Consider the following 17,140-nt stretch of genomic DNA (forward strand, 5'->3'; position numbering starts at 1 on the left):
GTATTTAAATTACAATTCAACTAAAAAATTTCTAGGCACACTTCAATCATTTTCAAGAAGAAACCAAAGTAACTTACTTCTTCACAACATCCAACAAAACTTCAGCTGTTAACGAAAAATTTTCTAAATATTCAGCTAAATACTGTTCATTTCCATCAACAACAAACTGGTGATACAATGCTGTGCTCCAATCAACATTTGTGTCATAAGCTCGCCCAACTAGTATAGCCTCATATACACTGTGGAAAAAAAAGTTTTATTAATCACAATCAGACTTGAGAAAATAAAACATATATGATAATTTGATTTTCTCTTCCATTATTGAACAAATCCTTGTAAAACCCTAAGTCTTACTTTAAATGTTTTGTAGTTACTATTCTGACACCTGAAGAAGGTAGCTTCAACAACCTTAATGCTGTATCATTCATGCTGCTTTGAACATGAGCTATTTGTAAAGCCACCAACTCAGCTGAACGACTGCAATTAACTGCTGCTGTGATCTGCTGGTCCTGAAACAAAAGTGAAAAAATTTATATATCACTGGGGGTAATTTACATAACATTACAGTAAAGGATGTACGGTAGTCAGAAAGGCAAAAAATGATTTAACAGTAAATCTGTACACAATTTAGCTATAAGTAGCTGCAGTAAACTAAAGTTCACTAAAGCAAACTACTATATAGCATTCCAGGTTTAAGTTCATTTTCAAGTAAAAGGACTATACAGTCAACGCTCTTAAAACGGACCTCATTAATCTGGAAATCGGATAAGACAGACACTGAAGAGAATCAACAGATTTAATTAAAATACTTATGTTCGTCCACAATTTAATATAAGTTACTGTTCCTCCACTCATCACATACTGTTTTCCTTTTTATTGACCATAGGTAATCAAACTTTTCATTAATATTTTTTATATACAGTAATGTATTTTTACTATACTAAATAAAATAAAAAGTTTAACATGCGTACGGTCATTACAACACACTATTGTGCGGATGGGTAGGAAGTACCGTAGCCAACAGTTTTTTACCTATCTGCTGCCTGACTGGTAGCTACAGTACAATGCTTTGTATGTTTAGGAAAGAACGATATGACAAAGGTAAGCTTTACGAAGACAAAAGCCAAGTTACTGAACAATGCAGATAAAAGCCGAGTTACTGAACAATGCTTGTGTTTATGTGACAAATGGCATATGAGAGAGAGAGACATTGGCAGTTCCTCTATGTGGTTAAGTTTATCATCATTTTTATCATCTTTCATATTTCAACAATTTTAAAGGAAGGAATTCATTCTTCATAAAATCAGTAAAATATATACACTATTAAAAACTATGTATTGTGTTCAAAACACACACACATACAAACAGAATACTACAACTAAAACCTGATTGGCTGGCTCGTTGTCATGGTGATCTATTAGCCAATGACAGCCCTCTACTTCTGATTTTATATACTGACATTTAGATAAAATATGACTGCAAACTGATGACTGTGTTAGTAACAATATAAAGAATCCCTCCAAGATCGATATGATGAAATGTATTTTATTGTCTTACTGTTAAAATTCCCAAGTTTAATTTCAGTTATTTGGATCATGTATATTTTTGCATTTTATAGAATGTTTTGGTTAAAAACAAAATGTTAGTGAACATGTCATAATTGTCCCACTGTTTTACTACTGATGATCTTAATGATCTCACATCCATTTAACAGTAGTTATTAATATAAATAATAATAAACTATACTGAATAAACAACTAAAATAAAACCATGAAAAAATGAAAAATTGTTTTTGCGGCAGTAGTGATACTTGATTGCCCAATTATGCATTCATCTCTCGGCCTAGGTATCTACGTATGCGGCTGAATTCTAAATTATTTTTAGTGTGTTTTATTATTCATCGCTCACTAAAAGGTTTCATTCACGTTTTGACATTGGTTTATTATTCATGCTCTATAAAAATAATGAAATACAGTACATATATTTATAGGTATTTATAGGTATATATATAGTTATCGCCAGTTAAACCGGACAATCTGCTGTACTATACTGTGAAAACAATGAAAAACACTTTAGACTTACTGGTAATTCAAGAATGAAAAACAGTACTAGCATCTGATAAATGAGGGAAAGCGGCCCTTGATATGCCTCTAAAATTTCTGCTGCTGTTTACAACTGCCCTGGTATTAGCAGGGGATGTCCTCCTCTATAATAATTTATAACTGCCTATTTTAATAGTTCAAACACTGAAGAGTCCCTCTAAAACACCTATAACTGCCTATTTTAAAACATAGTTCAACCACAAAATATACCTTAAGCCTCAAAAGTCTGGCTAAAAAATTCATATGCAGCACCCAGCCCAAGGAAACTTTGAGGTTGGTCAATTTAAGAAAAAAACACATCAATGGAAAGAGGAAGATATGCAAATGCACAAGGTGTAAGAAAAAATATTCGAAAAATTTCTCTTTACCTTTCATGAGAAGTTGAAAATGACTATTTACAACATTCATAAATTTTTACAAAGTTATACATGTTATTTTCTAATAATTTTACTTTATTTTGTAAAATTTTAGGCAGCTCACACAATATCAAAACAGATAAGAACTAAATTCAATAACAAATTCTGAGTATATTTGTAAAATATTTACGCAAATTTACTGAGATCGAAGATGTAGTAACTTTTTTGTTCATATGTACATTTTTTTTCTAATATTTCTTTGCAAAACTACAATAACTGACATACTATCAGGAGAATGAACACTGGAGAATCCTTATGGATCCACCCTGAAGTCAGGACCAATAAGACTATGAAAAATAATCTCCTGCTATAACACTAAAACCCAGAGGACAACAACTGATGGCATTAAGGGTCTGAGCTGAAGTTATGACCCTCATGAAGATACTTTGAGGCAGAGACTCTTCAGGGAGAATTTCTGATCTGCCCTAGGGCTGACAAGAGAGTTCCAGTGGCAGCCCAAAAACTGAAGAACATATTCATCAAGTTAGAGCTGGTTTCTTGAAAGAGCAAAGTGGACTGCATACATAAGCCAAGCTAACCAACCAAGAAGTCAGACAAGGGGTGCAGTGGAGCTCTACTGTCTAACACTTCTGAACACAGAAACAGGTTAGTTTAGGAGAAAAGTTCTTTCATTATTTTAAATTAAATTTTAAAAGGTAGAACCCAAAGGTTGTGTGTTGATGATTATGCGCATAACATGTGGCATGATCTGGAGAACAATCTGGAGAACAAACTGCTTGCATGTATCGATGATGCTAATCTTCTAGCCGTTTTTCCCTTTGTGCCTTAGGTCTGTGGTTGCAGAATCCTTAGAGTAAGATCTGGTACAATTCATGAGTAGAGTAGGCTTTGGAGTATGAAGCTTACCCCTTCTAAAACTCAAAGTACCCATAACACTTTTGCCCTTGAATAAACCTGATTTACTTTAAAATGACATTGTTTTTAAATTTCGGTGACTTTTCAGACTGTAGGGATAACTTTTTATAATAAATTGACTTCTGTGAAGCATATACATAATACTGCTTCCTAAGTTTCTAAAGAAGTTGGTACCATGATGGTATGTTTTTGAATGTTTCGAGACGGCGCTATACAGCATATCTAAGCATTTTAATTCTTTTCTTCTTCCTTGTTTGGAGTACTGTTCTCCAATGTGGTCTTCCAGTGCTGGCTCTCACCATAAACTCTAGGACAGAGTTGGTGTCATCAGTCAACTTTATTTTGCCAAGTCTTAACCCTGACAGCCTGGGAATCGTATATATACGATCACGTATAGCTTCGGGGGTAGTGAACGGGTATCAAGTACACATACTCAATAAACTTCTCTTGAAAAATAAAGGTTTCAGTCCAGAAGACTGCCTTCTGATGAGCAAATACATCTACCTTTGCCTGACCAATTTTTTAACAATATTAATCACATATATTGTTTGCCAGTTTACAATTCCAAGCCTGTATTTTCAAAAATAATATCTACAGTTTGATGTGACACGTTGTATCAATCATAATTACCTACAGTCAAACTGATAAGCTAACATAAAACCAATAAATATGCTGTTGCATGAGAACTAAATCATATACTTTTTAATACTAACTTCAACTAAATACCTACAGAACTATCAAATGAAAATTTTGAACAAATATACCTACCTGCATATAATACTGTGCAGCATGTGCATAGCTATGCATGGCTTGGGTGAGAAGTTTGTTATCAGCATTATGTAAATATACAGGTGGATTATCATCAGCAACTGAGGATGATTGACAGTCATTTCCTGGTAAAATATACAACTTATGATGAATATGTTCACTTTCTGATAAAATAGACAACAGCACATATGTATACTCATACAGTATACATCATACAAACTTACATGGATATAAACATGACCAACTCCTAACTAAAGAGCTACACAAGCAAGTAAAGAAATGTGTTGGAGCATGAATGACTTGCAAAATATTTATAAATATGTAAATAGGTTCAGGCAGAAAGGAGCCATGCTTCATTAAAATTAATTAAACAACCTACATATAGTACATCAAAAGTAATGGCTATAATAAATAATTGTTTCAAACACAAAAGTTTCAAACTTTTCCATCTACATATTTGCATTCTAATTTTACCTTGACTAAATGAAGAGATGGTTCAACAACCCCTTCATACATTCTAAATCTGCTTCCATAACAACCATTTCCTCTTCCAAATCTTTTACAAATTCTTCATTATACATTGTTTCCCATATAAAGTACCATAACCCAGCTCTTCTTTCCACTTACCATTAATAATTATGTTACTTGTACTATTTCTAAATGCTAATATGCAGCAATGGCTCCCACATCTATGTTAACTATAATTTAACTCTTTCTCACATTAATTTTCAATTTTTTTTTACTTAAAAAACCTTTCAAATTAATCCACAAACTATTAGGATTATTTTCAAATGTTGCTTTTACTCATCAAAGTGCTAGCAAACATTGGTAACGAAAAAATGTCAAGTACTCAATGTTACTATTAGCCAATATCCTTCACCATTAAACTATGCATTGGAAACTGTTACCTTCAGACTTTTGCCATTATAAAAGTTGTCTAAATGTTATTATGTTCCAGAATCCCTCCAGATGTTTTCTTCAATAAGCAAAGGAAAAAAACACATCATGCAATAAAAATGCTGATGTGTAAACTTTATAGTTTACACATAACACTTAGTTCATGGTTTACACATACCACTTAGGTAACTAATAAACTTATCACTAAACTAATGCTCAGTTAGTTGGATTCTTCTTTTTTATTTTGATGAAGAGAAAGATTAGTTGTACATGAACTGTATATTTTAAGTTCCTTGTTGCTCTATCACCTTGGTGTTAAAATGACAGAAGAGATTATTTGCTAAATTTACTCATATATTACATAAAACAAATACAGGCAGTCCCCGGGTTACAACGGGGGTTCCGTTCTTGAGACGCGTCATAAGCCGAAAATCGTCGTAAGCCGCAACATCGTCAAAAATCCTAAGAAAACCTTACTTTTAATGCTTTGGGTGCATTGGAAACTATGTAAACTGCATTCTTATGCTATTTTTCATCAACAAAACCTTCAAATATTGATTATTTTGCATTTTTGGTGTCATATTTCATCTGCCAGATGAGTGTTGTAGGCGTCGTAACCCTGGAATATGCGTCGTAACCCTGGAACATGCCTCGTAACCCTGGAAATAATGTCTGATGAATGCAATTGAAAAGCGTCGTAACCTCAGAACGTCGTAAGCCGAGACCATCGTAACCCGGGGACTGCCTGTACTACTGCTTGACAATGAGAAATGGCAAACTTGACTTCCATTGTAAATGGTCAAGCATTAAATCAATTTTATGAAAACTAGTGCAGATGAATTTGAAGTAACCTAGTAGGCCTAGTTACACTTGTTATATTTTATAACTTGGTGAATTCCAGATATTTTATTTTATATGCCTAGTTACACTTGTTGCATGAAGGCCTCACACCAAAAATTATAAAAAAAAGACTGCATTTTCCACAGGAAGAAAAAAAAAAAAATAAAGAAAATGCCTCAGTTGTCAGTGTTTAGGAAGGTATGTTACAAATTCTCACCCAATATTCTCTGACCCTCACTGACACAATTCATTGTCTCACGAAAAAATTCCAACATATTTCACTCCCTAAATAAAACTTTAAATTCCACTTAAAACTACACTCTATATAAACTCAGCACCATTCACATGGCCTTTCAATTACTCCTATAATTTCTTGGGCTCTTTGCACCTTATGTTACTTTTTTCCTTTCCTCTCAAACTTTTCATACAGTTTCATACATCTGATCCACATATGTTCCTTGCTACTTAAACTTTAACTGACCTTCCATTATCAATTCTTTAATAATCCGTTTTCTTTTTTACATCAAAACCCTTCCCTAGTATACCAATTAATTCCAAACCTTTGTAATCTCTATCACCTTCAGTTGTATATAAGAGAACAGCTTTTTCTCTCATATGTTCCTCTGAAACTTTCCCTCCAGCCAGACATACCTTATACACCTTGGTCAACTACTCAATCCACTTTCACTGTTTATATCACAACATCTTGCTTGCAATATCATAAACTTATTTAAGCCAGGATGAATTCAAATGCTGATAGTTTTCAATGGTAACAACTCTCTACACCTTTGAGTCCTCACATTGCTCCAAATTGAGGATGAACACTTTAGCCTGTTTCATGGAAAATCAACTATGGCTTTTTTTTAACTAAGCAGAAAACTATGTAGCTTATAGTTAAATGGCTATGGTGTGTATAGCTAGAGTGGAGAAGGGCATCCTGACAAAATTTCCATAAACCAAAAAGTCAACACACTCTGCAGCCCTCGCTTCAAGGGGAAAATACGGTTCAATATCTTTATGGGTGCAATGATTTGAGAATAAGAAAGTACTTGTAAGTGCAGCATTGTTGAATAAGTCACAGTAGCATGGAATGGTTACTGTTTGTTTTCATATAATACTGTACAATACTGGTTAGGGATAGTGAAGCAAAACTGCAGAAACTAGGAAGTTTGAAATTGTTTGAAAGAGAAGAAAGTTGAGAGTAAACAAGCAAGAGTATGGTTATGAGGGAGATGTAACAATGAATGGTATTACGGGCATTGGCAAAATGGAAGCAATTGAATAACATATATATTTTGGAGGAAATATAATGAATGATGGTAAGATGAGAAAAGTGAATCCGAGCACGTGAAGATAGTTACAAGTACAGTACGTACTGCTAATATTGTTGTCATACAAGTTATTTTAAGAATCAATGTGGGATGCTTCTCAAAGATCTCTGGAGAGTCATGGCCTAATTCTGAAAAAAAATAAAATGTAAAGATACAGTTCCTTACAAGCTGTGAAAACTTACCTTTATTTGCTGTCTGCTTTTTAGACGTACCCCTAAAGGGTGCTTCCTTCTGTTGGCTCTTACTTGAAGGACTGGAAAAGTCAAAATTTTAGTTTCTACCATAAGCAGGAATTTGGTTACCACATACCATGTCTGAATCACTTTATCAATATGAACAAGCCTAAGCAAATGATTTTTAAAATCTTTTACAAGATTCTCACTCTTAAGGTAATCATGTTTCTTAAAGGTTAGACCTAGGCTACCTAGTCAGCCAGCTTTCTGCAAGAAATAGTGATGGTTTTAACAAGTAGTTCCATTTTTCTGTGATGGGCCTTGGAAGGTTAATTTCAAGATTAACGCAAACTCCACAATAAACAATAATATGAAGGCATATATAAATACCAGGCTGTATAAGCTAAAAAAACTACCACTGATTTTGGAATATTCAAAATTTTTTTCAATCCAACTTAACAGTAATGTGGTTTGTAACTTTAGAGATGACAGCAGAAACTCTCAGAGGCTATATGGGGAGAAAGTAGAGAAATAAGAATACACTGATTGGAATTATGCTATGCCCCATATAGTAAGCCTTGCATGGTAAAACAGAAGTAATGCTCCTTACATTTACATTTGAGCCTTGGGTATCTTTATGCCCAACTGTCCAACATCTTTAGCTTCATCCTGAGCAACTTTCTACTTTGCAATACTAAAATGCAAAAATTATATACTACGTACACAGTTTTATTACAGAACTAATTTCTTCAAACAAACCTATCAATGTTCTTTAAGGTCCACAATAATATACTGATGGAAGCAGTAGTAAAATTTTATAAAACTGTGTAAAAGCTTTCGAACCCTACCCTGGGTTCATCTTCAGTTGAATGAACAATCTAACATAAAATATATGAAGGTAAACAAGACAAAAATGTCAAGAATGGCTGCCCTTGGTAGTCAGATCTCCAACGCACACGGTGATGGAGAAAGTGGTCCATGGCCTAACTAGGTAATTTCCTCTTCTCTGTTGTTGTATCTGGGTGCTATCCTGCTGGATCGTTGTACAGGCTGGCATGATGTTGTAAGAAATACCTCATCATGAGTGGAAGGTGCAATGGGTAAAGGCTCCCGCATGCTATCCAGCACCTGTGGAGGGAGAGGAGAGGCAGAGGCAGCGTCAGGTGAGGGAAAAACAGAGCCTGTCCTAAAATTAAAGTCTAACAAACAACCTGAGTAAGTAAAAATTGACAATTGTGTCCTCGTTAACAAACAACTTGTTACCTTTGAAGACTTCTCCCAAGTTGATGGCAGCCCCTTCAATTAAGCATCTGGTGTTTACATTGTGGCTTTTAAAAATAATATTGGCTGCATTCCACTCGGGTCTATGATAATTGTTAAATACATGTGTTACTATTAGCGCAATAGTGACACAAACATTTAACAATGATCATAGACCCAAGTGGAATGCAGCCAATATTATTTCTAAAAGCCACAATGTAAACACCAGATGCTTAATTGAAGGGGCTGCCATCAACTTGGGAGAATTCTTCAAAGGCAACAAGTTGTTTGTTAACAAGACCCAATTACCAATTTTTACATACTCAGGTTGTTTGTTAGACTTTAATTTTAGGACAGGCTCTGTTTTTCCCTCACCTGACGCTGCCTCTGCCTCTCCTCTCCCTCCACAAGTGCCGGATAGCATGCGGGAGCCTTTACCCACTGCACCTTCCACTCCTCGTGATAAGTTATTTCTTGCAACATCATGTCAGCCCATATGACGATCCATCAGGATAGCAGCCAGATACAACAACAGCGAAGAGGAAATTACCTAGTTGGGCCATTGACACTTTCTTCATCACCGTATCCATTGGAGATCTGACTAAGAAGGTAGCCATTCTAGACATTTTTGTCTTGTTTATCTTCTTATATTTTATGTTAAATTATTCATTCGACTGAAGATGAACCCAGGATAGGGTTCGAAAGCTTTTAAGTTTTATAAAATTTTACTACTGCTTCCATCAGTATATTATTGTGGACCTTAAAGAACATTACTTGTGCCCTTGTAATTGAGATTGCTACCAAAACCTATCAATGATATAGAGTCCGGTCCCAAATTATGCATGTTTGAATTGTGCGGTTGCTAGTTCTCAAAAATAGATTTTCTGTATCTGTGAAGCCGTTCAAAATTTTGCGAGTCACGCACCACAAAACGTATCAAATCTATTGTCTTTTCAAGTATTTTAGATGTGGGGGGGGTTTGCTGGTATCTGAGAGGAGGGGTGGGGGGAATGCTTGAAGGAAAAAAACTATTATTCCTCCAAGGGAGAATGCGAGAGAAAGATTTCCTGCTCAGCCATTAGCTAAGACGGAAGGCTCTGCCTCACGCATTTGTGACGTCATAGCGCAGTGTGTATGAATGATCATCGCCATACATATTCAGATCTACAAAGTGTATTCTGATCATCCTCATCATGCAGATTTGATCATTTATTTTTTCTATTGCTGAAATAGGTTTTGATGAAAATGACTAGTAAAAGTAATTAACAGAGAAGCAGATGTGTTTGAGAGAGAGAGAATCGTTCGATCTAAACTTTTCAAGAAACTGTCATTTCATGCTGAATTTTGAATTTTTATCATTAATTTTCAAGAAATTGTAATTTCATATCAAATTTTGAATTTTCATCAATTCTTTTTTTATTGTAGAATAAATTTATATGAAAACAATTACATAGTGAACATGCCGGACAAATAAACAGACAGGTACTCGTAACCAGGTTTGTTAGGCCTAACGGGAGTGAAGATACTCATGATCCACTAGTACCCGAAACCTCAAATGGTTCACAAAGCCTTCCTCAGCAGAAGAACTCTTCACAGAGGATGAGACAGAGGAGTTTGAAGGTTTTTTGGCAGAGGATAGATAGAGGAAATTCCATCCAAAAGGTTTTTTTAAAGGAAATGACTGTATTGTACAGTACCCTTGCATCCAATGGTTGCACTGTTTATGTGAGGGAGTTTTCACCATCCTGTGCGTAATTTAAAACTTTTTCAAGTTATTAAAACCTTTTTAATGTTTTATTTATCCATTAGAACAATTTCATATCGGAAAAAATTACGGTATAGTACATAGAAATTATTGAAAATGGGTAGTATAAAAAAAGTTTGACTGGGTAAGTTGCCATTTACCTTGGCCCTAATGGAATTATTCCCATAAGGTATGTGTTTCGAAATCTGCGAATTTCCAATTCTGTGAGGCCGTGGATCGACCAAATTCTCACATAATTGGGGACCATACTGTATATACCCCGACCTGTGGTTTTTATAGTTGAAATGATATATGTAGTACTATATACAGCTTTATTACAGAAATAATTTCTATAAACAAACCTATCAATGACACATACCTAAATCTATGGTTTTTACAATCCAAAGACTCAACAGTGTTTGTTTTAACACAACTTGGACTGTCAGGTACCTATTAATCACCTTTCTTATTTTATGTATAGTAGTATGGAAGTGATACTGAGAAAGGTGCGGCTAGGAGGAAGGCATTCAACATACAACTAATTGCTTTGTATGGAAAAACTTAAGTTTTGGGATACAAATATTCATCCTGTTCCATTACACCCCCATCAACTGTATGCATGCCTCTGAGTTACAACTTATGTAGGAGGGCAAAGATACTGCATACAAGCACTTGTAAGATCCAGGAGGGCCACTAGGAACTGGTTTGCTCTAATAACTAAGAAGGCTGTTCAAGGTGAAGATGAAAACAGTGAAGTGAAACAGAAAATGCCCATGATAATAAGATTCTCCAGGCTCTCAGCATGAATACACTTAGTTATCTTGTGAGAAGTAAAAGAGCTCCAGAAGTCTGCCTTTTAGGATGCTAACTCAGGGGTCTGCCTTTAGAGATTATAACTCCAGAAGTCTGCCTATTTACGACACAACATATATGGATGAAAAGAGATGAGGTCAGGATGCAATAGATGATGCTGTTTCTCAATGTTTTGACTCAAAAGGTAAAAAAAAATAAGAAATTTAATGAAAATGTAATGAAAGGAACCCAAATGATTATTAGAAAAGGACAATGTGCTTTGGCCAAATGCAACTACAGGCAGTCCCCGGGTTATGACGGGGGTTCCGTTCTTGAGACGCGTTGTAAGCAGAAAATCGTCATAAGCCGGAACATCATAAAAAATCCTAAGAAAACCTTACTTTTAATGCTTTGGGTGCATTGAAAACTATGTAAACTGCATTCTTATTGCATTTTTCATAAAAACTTCAAATATTGATTATTTTGCATTTTTGGTCATATTTCTTCTACCAGTTCAGTGTTGTAGGCGTCGTAATCCCGGAACATGCGTCGTAACCCTGGAAATAATTTCTGATGAATATAAATGAAAAGCGCCTTAATCTTGGAACGTCATAAGCAAGCCCGTCGTAATCTGGGGACTGCCTGTACCAGTCTCAAATTTTATTTAGCCAAAGTGACAATGCAAAGACATGTGCCACTTGAGGGAAATTGTAAAAAACTCTAGGTAATAACCCTGAGAGTATCACATTTTACTTTCTTGAAAACCCAGGTACTATTAAGCAGAAAGAAGAGTACTTCCTGAATGCTGTTGCAAGGCATTTACAGAAAAATAAAAGTTGAGAGGCTGAGTGAAACAAATTTAAAAAAGTGTTGTACTGGACTGAAGAAATTGTGATGTGACCAAACCAGCTGCATCAGATATATTCCAATGGCTAAGCGCTGGGATCTATCGAGTCATTCAGTGATGAAATGGAAATTGATAGTAAAAAGGTTTGAAAGGTGTAATGAGGAAAATCTCACAACTGAATTGTGATTCAACTGGTAAGAGAAAGTGGAAAGTACGATGGAAGAAAGAGAATATGAAATGAACGGAGGTACAGCAAAAGGAACGAAAGGGGTTACAGCTAGGGGCTGAAGGGACGCTACAATGAACCTTAAGTAGTGGCTAGAGTGCACTGCACAAGGTTCACTGATGGGACCACCTTCTCCTATGTGGGAAACAAGCTACAACAAGCTGCAACATGACAAATTTGTAACTAATTTGTATTTTTCATAACTTGCAAACCCCTGAGGTCTTAACATTAGGATAAATACTCAGTGCCAGCTGGAAACCGGTAAAATTTAAAATAAAATGATTGTGTATGCAAGGGACTATTGGCATCTGTGCTTGGTCACGAGACATGTGGGGCCACCCACATACCCCTCATTAACTCGTGACCCCATTAGTTATTCTTCCAACCCAGGTTAGTTGATAGAGGGGTGGTTAGAGGTGGGCCTTTGTATGTTAAGACCTCAGGTTTGTAAGTTATGAAAAATACAAATTAGTTACAAATTTGTCATTTGTTCATATACGAAACAAACCTTCGGTCTTAGCATTAGGATAGACTTACTCTTGGTGGGAGGTAAGTACTATTAACCAACTGGGAGTTTGCCACCTTTGATCAGTTTTCTGAATACCAGAATTCTACGAAACAACTGACCAGTATTTCCAAATCTAAGACATATATGAATATCATAGAGTCAGACTTCTGGGTTTATACACAATGTCATAGTTCATTGCGTCCAAGGAAGATAAAATCTGTTCCCCTAACAAACCAATTCATCCACTCATGTAGGTTTGTTATCATTCCTCTCCCCCTTGCTAAAGAGAGGAATGTCCTGCTACTGATAGGTATCTTACTGATACTAACCCTAACAGTATGGCCACTTCACTCACCTGTACCTTGTTCGTTCCAGCTTATGATGGTACTCTCTTCTTACTGCCGTAAAAGTAAAGAAGGAGAACAGAAATTTGAAAAGGAAAGAGGCCAGTTAACTCCCCCATTTCACATTCATATCATCATCTTAGACAAGATATCAACTGACCCGCCAGGGGTACTGGATGAGTTACACCTTTTGTTGAGCAGCCACCAAAGGACCCAAGGAAATATATATATATATATATATATATATATATTCTATATATAATATCATATATATAACATAATATATATATATATATATATATATATATATATATATATATATATATATATATATATAGATATATACATATATATATATATATAATATATATATATATATATATACACATATATATATACTTATATATATATATATATATATATATAGTTAATATTATATATCTAACCCTGTGATATATATATATATTCCGACCATATATATATATCATCATGATCTAATATATAATTATATATATTATTATAATATATCTTATATATTATTATATAAATCTATATATATATAGAATCATATATATATATCTATAATATATTAATTATATAATTATATATATTGTGAAAATATTAATATTAATATATATATTATATATATATATAGATATATATCATATCTTAATATTATATTATACATTATATATAATCATAATTATATTATATATAATACTTCTATACCGTATTATATATATATATATATATATAATATATATGATTAATATATCTATATATATATTGTAATATCCATAATCATATAATAAATAGTTAATATTTATAATATATAATATCTATCTATTCTTGATATATTATTTAATATATTATTATAAATATTATTTATATATATATACTTAATATATATAATAATAGATAATTGTAATATATATAATAATTATAATTTATATATCTGTCTATACTTATATATATAATCTATAGATAATATATATTATCTTATATATATATCTATTATATCTATTATATATCATAATATTATAATTTATATATATATATAATATATTAATATATCTATTATTATATATATATTATTATTGTATTATCCATCTATTATCACTACCTATATATCTAAGTTTTATATATATATATCTTATATTATATAGATGATATATATATATAGATTTATTATATATATTATCTTATTATAATATAATCATTATATATATTATATTATAATCTTATATATATTATTCTATAAGTATTATATATTAATCTATATAGGTTTATATATATAATTATATTATATTATATATATAAGTATTAATCTATACTTTATATATATATATTATATATTATATATATTAATATATTACTCATTAATATATAATATATATATATATTATAGTATCATATCTATATTTTAAAATTAATAGTTTATTCTATAATTTATATTATAACATCTATATATTATTATATATTATATATATTATCTATAATTATAATATATATATATTATTATATATTATACATATATATTCGTTATATAATTATACATATATTATATATATATAATATATGATATATATATCTATATATAATATATATATATATATCTTGATTATAATATCTATATATAATAATATATATAATATATCTAATAATAATATCTATATATTTATGTTATATATTATAATATTCTAATATATATATATATCATATATATGTATATATAATCTATATATATATATGTATCTTTATATATATATATATATATGTATATTATTAATAATATAATATATTATAATCTATATATATATAAATAAAATATTATATTATTATATAAATAAAATGTATATATATTACATATATAGTATATATATAGTATTTATATATATATATATCTATAATTACTATAATATATAAATATATATATATTATTATTAGTAGATATAGTATCGTATATTATATAATAAGATATATATTATAATTAATATATATTATATATATCAGTCTACTTATATTATATATATAATTAATTAGTATCTATATATATATAATATTATATTTTATAGTGTATTGATATATATATATATAGTATATTATATTATTATATCTATATATATATATATAACCTATATATTAATATATTCTTATATATATATCTATATGTATATATATATATAGTTATATTATATAATATATATATATATATATGTTATAATATGTATTATATATATATATATTATATTATATATCTCTTATTATATATATAATATATATATATTATATAATATAATATATATATATCTATATTATATTATATTATTATATATATATATAATATAATTATCCATATTATTATATGGATATTATATATTATATATATATATATATATCATATATCTACTAATAATATATATCTATTTTATATATAATTATTATATATAATATCTATATATATATTATAATATTATAATAACTATATATGATCTATATCATTATATATATCTACTAGATATATATATATATTATCATAATTATTATATAATTAATTATAGAATATATATCATATATATAATAATATATATATTATATATATTATTATAACTATATATAATAGTATATATATATATTATATATATATAAATATAATATAATATTATATTTACTTATTATATATATAATATATAATATATATATATAATATAATCATTATAATAATCTATATATTTAATATATTACTATATATATAATTATAAACTACTAAAATATAATATATTGATTATATTATATATATATATATATATAAATAGATATATATATAGGGTATTTTTTATTTCTGTGCAGAAATATGATAAAAAGGCAGCTTTTGAAACTCCGCTTACAAAGTTATTCGACTAACGATGAGTTCGATTCATAAATGTTCATGCTTTTGTTAAAAGGTGGTATGAAAATGTCATTAACGTGAAAGGCAGTTTTTATTTTCTGTACAAGAAATATGAAATTACAAAGGCAGCTTCTGAAATTGCCCTTCACGTTCTCAAATTCGATGTTTTTTTTCATGTTCTTTCTTTGTAAAGCCGCCGCCTGCCGCTCTTTGTCCGAAAATTATCGATTTAAAAAAAAGTGTGCAAATTTAGTCGATCGATGTGTCGATTTTTCTTTTAAATGTTTATGCTTTTCAGGTTTTAAAATAATGTGTTATGAAAAAATGTACTACGAATAGGGTTCTATTTTTATTTCTGTGCAGAAATATGATAAAAAGGCAGCTTTTGAAACTCCCCTTCAAGTTATCGACTACGATGTTTTTTTCAAGTTCGTTCTTGTATGCCGCCGTCTGCCGCTCTTCCGAAAATATAGAGTTAAAAAAAGAAAAGAAAAAAAAAAAAAAAAAAAAAAAAAGTGCAAATTTAGCGATCGATGTGTCGATTTTTCAAAATGTTTATGCTTTTATGTTTTAAAATGTGTATGAAAATATATTGCGTAAAGGTATTTTCATTTTGTACAGAAAATAAGATACAAATTAAGGCAGCCTTTGTAACTAGGCTTCACGTTGTAAGGGAATGGTTTTTCATGTTCGTTCTTGTCCGCTAGTTCCGAAAATGCATTTGTGTTATTTATTAATTACGCATCTTTTCCATAAATCCTTTAAAAAGTTATACATTATTTCACTGTATCAAGAATATTGTATGTATTCTCATATTATTGTATTTTAAAATACTACGGCAAACTTAAGCCCGTATCCGCGGAGCGCGAATGTTGTGGTTTGAAATCAGCTGATGAATACGAGTCTGTTTCACCATAACGCAATTCTGAGCGAATGCTCTTGCTTCTAGTTAGCATAAACGAATATCTATATACTTGACTTATATGAGACAAAGTTATTTTTCCATATACAGCGTGTTTTTAGGTGGAAATATTTATTGAATATGTCTCGTTGTGAATGTGAACTACTATTTTTTTCGTTAACAGATTACGTTGGCGGCATGTTTATTGCGTTTATTACGTAAAAA

At 30.9% G+C, this 17,140-nt stretch overlaps 1 protein-coding gene across 1 annotated transcript in view; it reads right to left on the bottom strand.

Annotated features, from left to right (window-relative positions):
- Window positions 1-17,140, bottom strand: part of LOC135197854 (spatacsin-like) — a 443,463-nt gene that overhangs the window by 779 nt on the left and 425,544 nt on the right. The window contains 4 exon segments of the mRNA XM_064225036.1: window positions 78-239; window positions 355-509; window positions 4,163-4,287; window positions 7,413-7,483. Of these exon segments, the coding sequence (XP_064081106.1) occupies window positions 78-239; window positions 355-509; window positions 4,163-4,287; window positions 7,413-7,483 (513 nt within the window).

Source organism: Macrobrachium nipponense, chromosome 21 (genome assembly GCF_015104395.2).
Source record: "Macrobrachium nipponense isolate FS-2020 chromosome 21, ASM1510439v2, whole genome shotgun sequence".
Classification (NCBI taxonomy): domain Eukaryota; kingdom Metazoa; phylum Arthropoda; class Malacostraca; order Decapoda; family Palaemonidae; genus Macrobrachium; species Macrobrachium nipponense.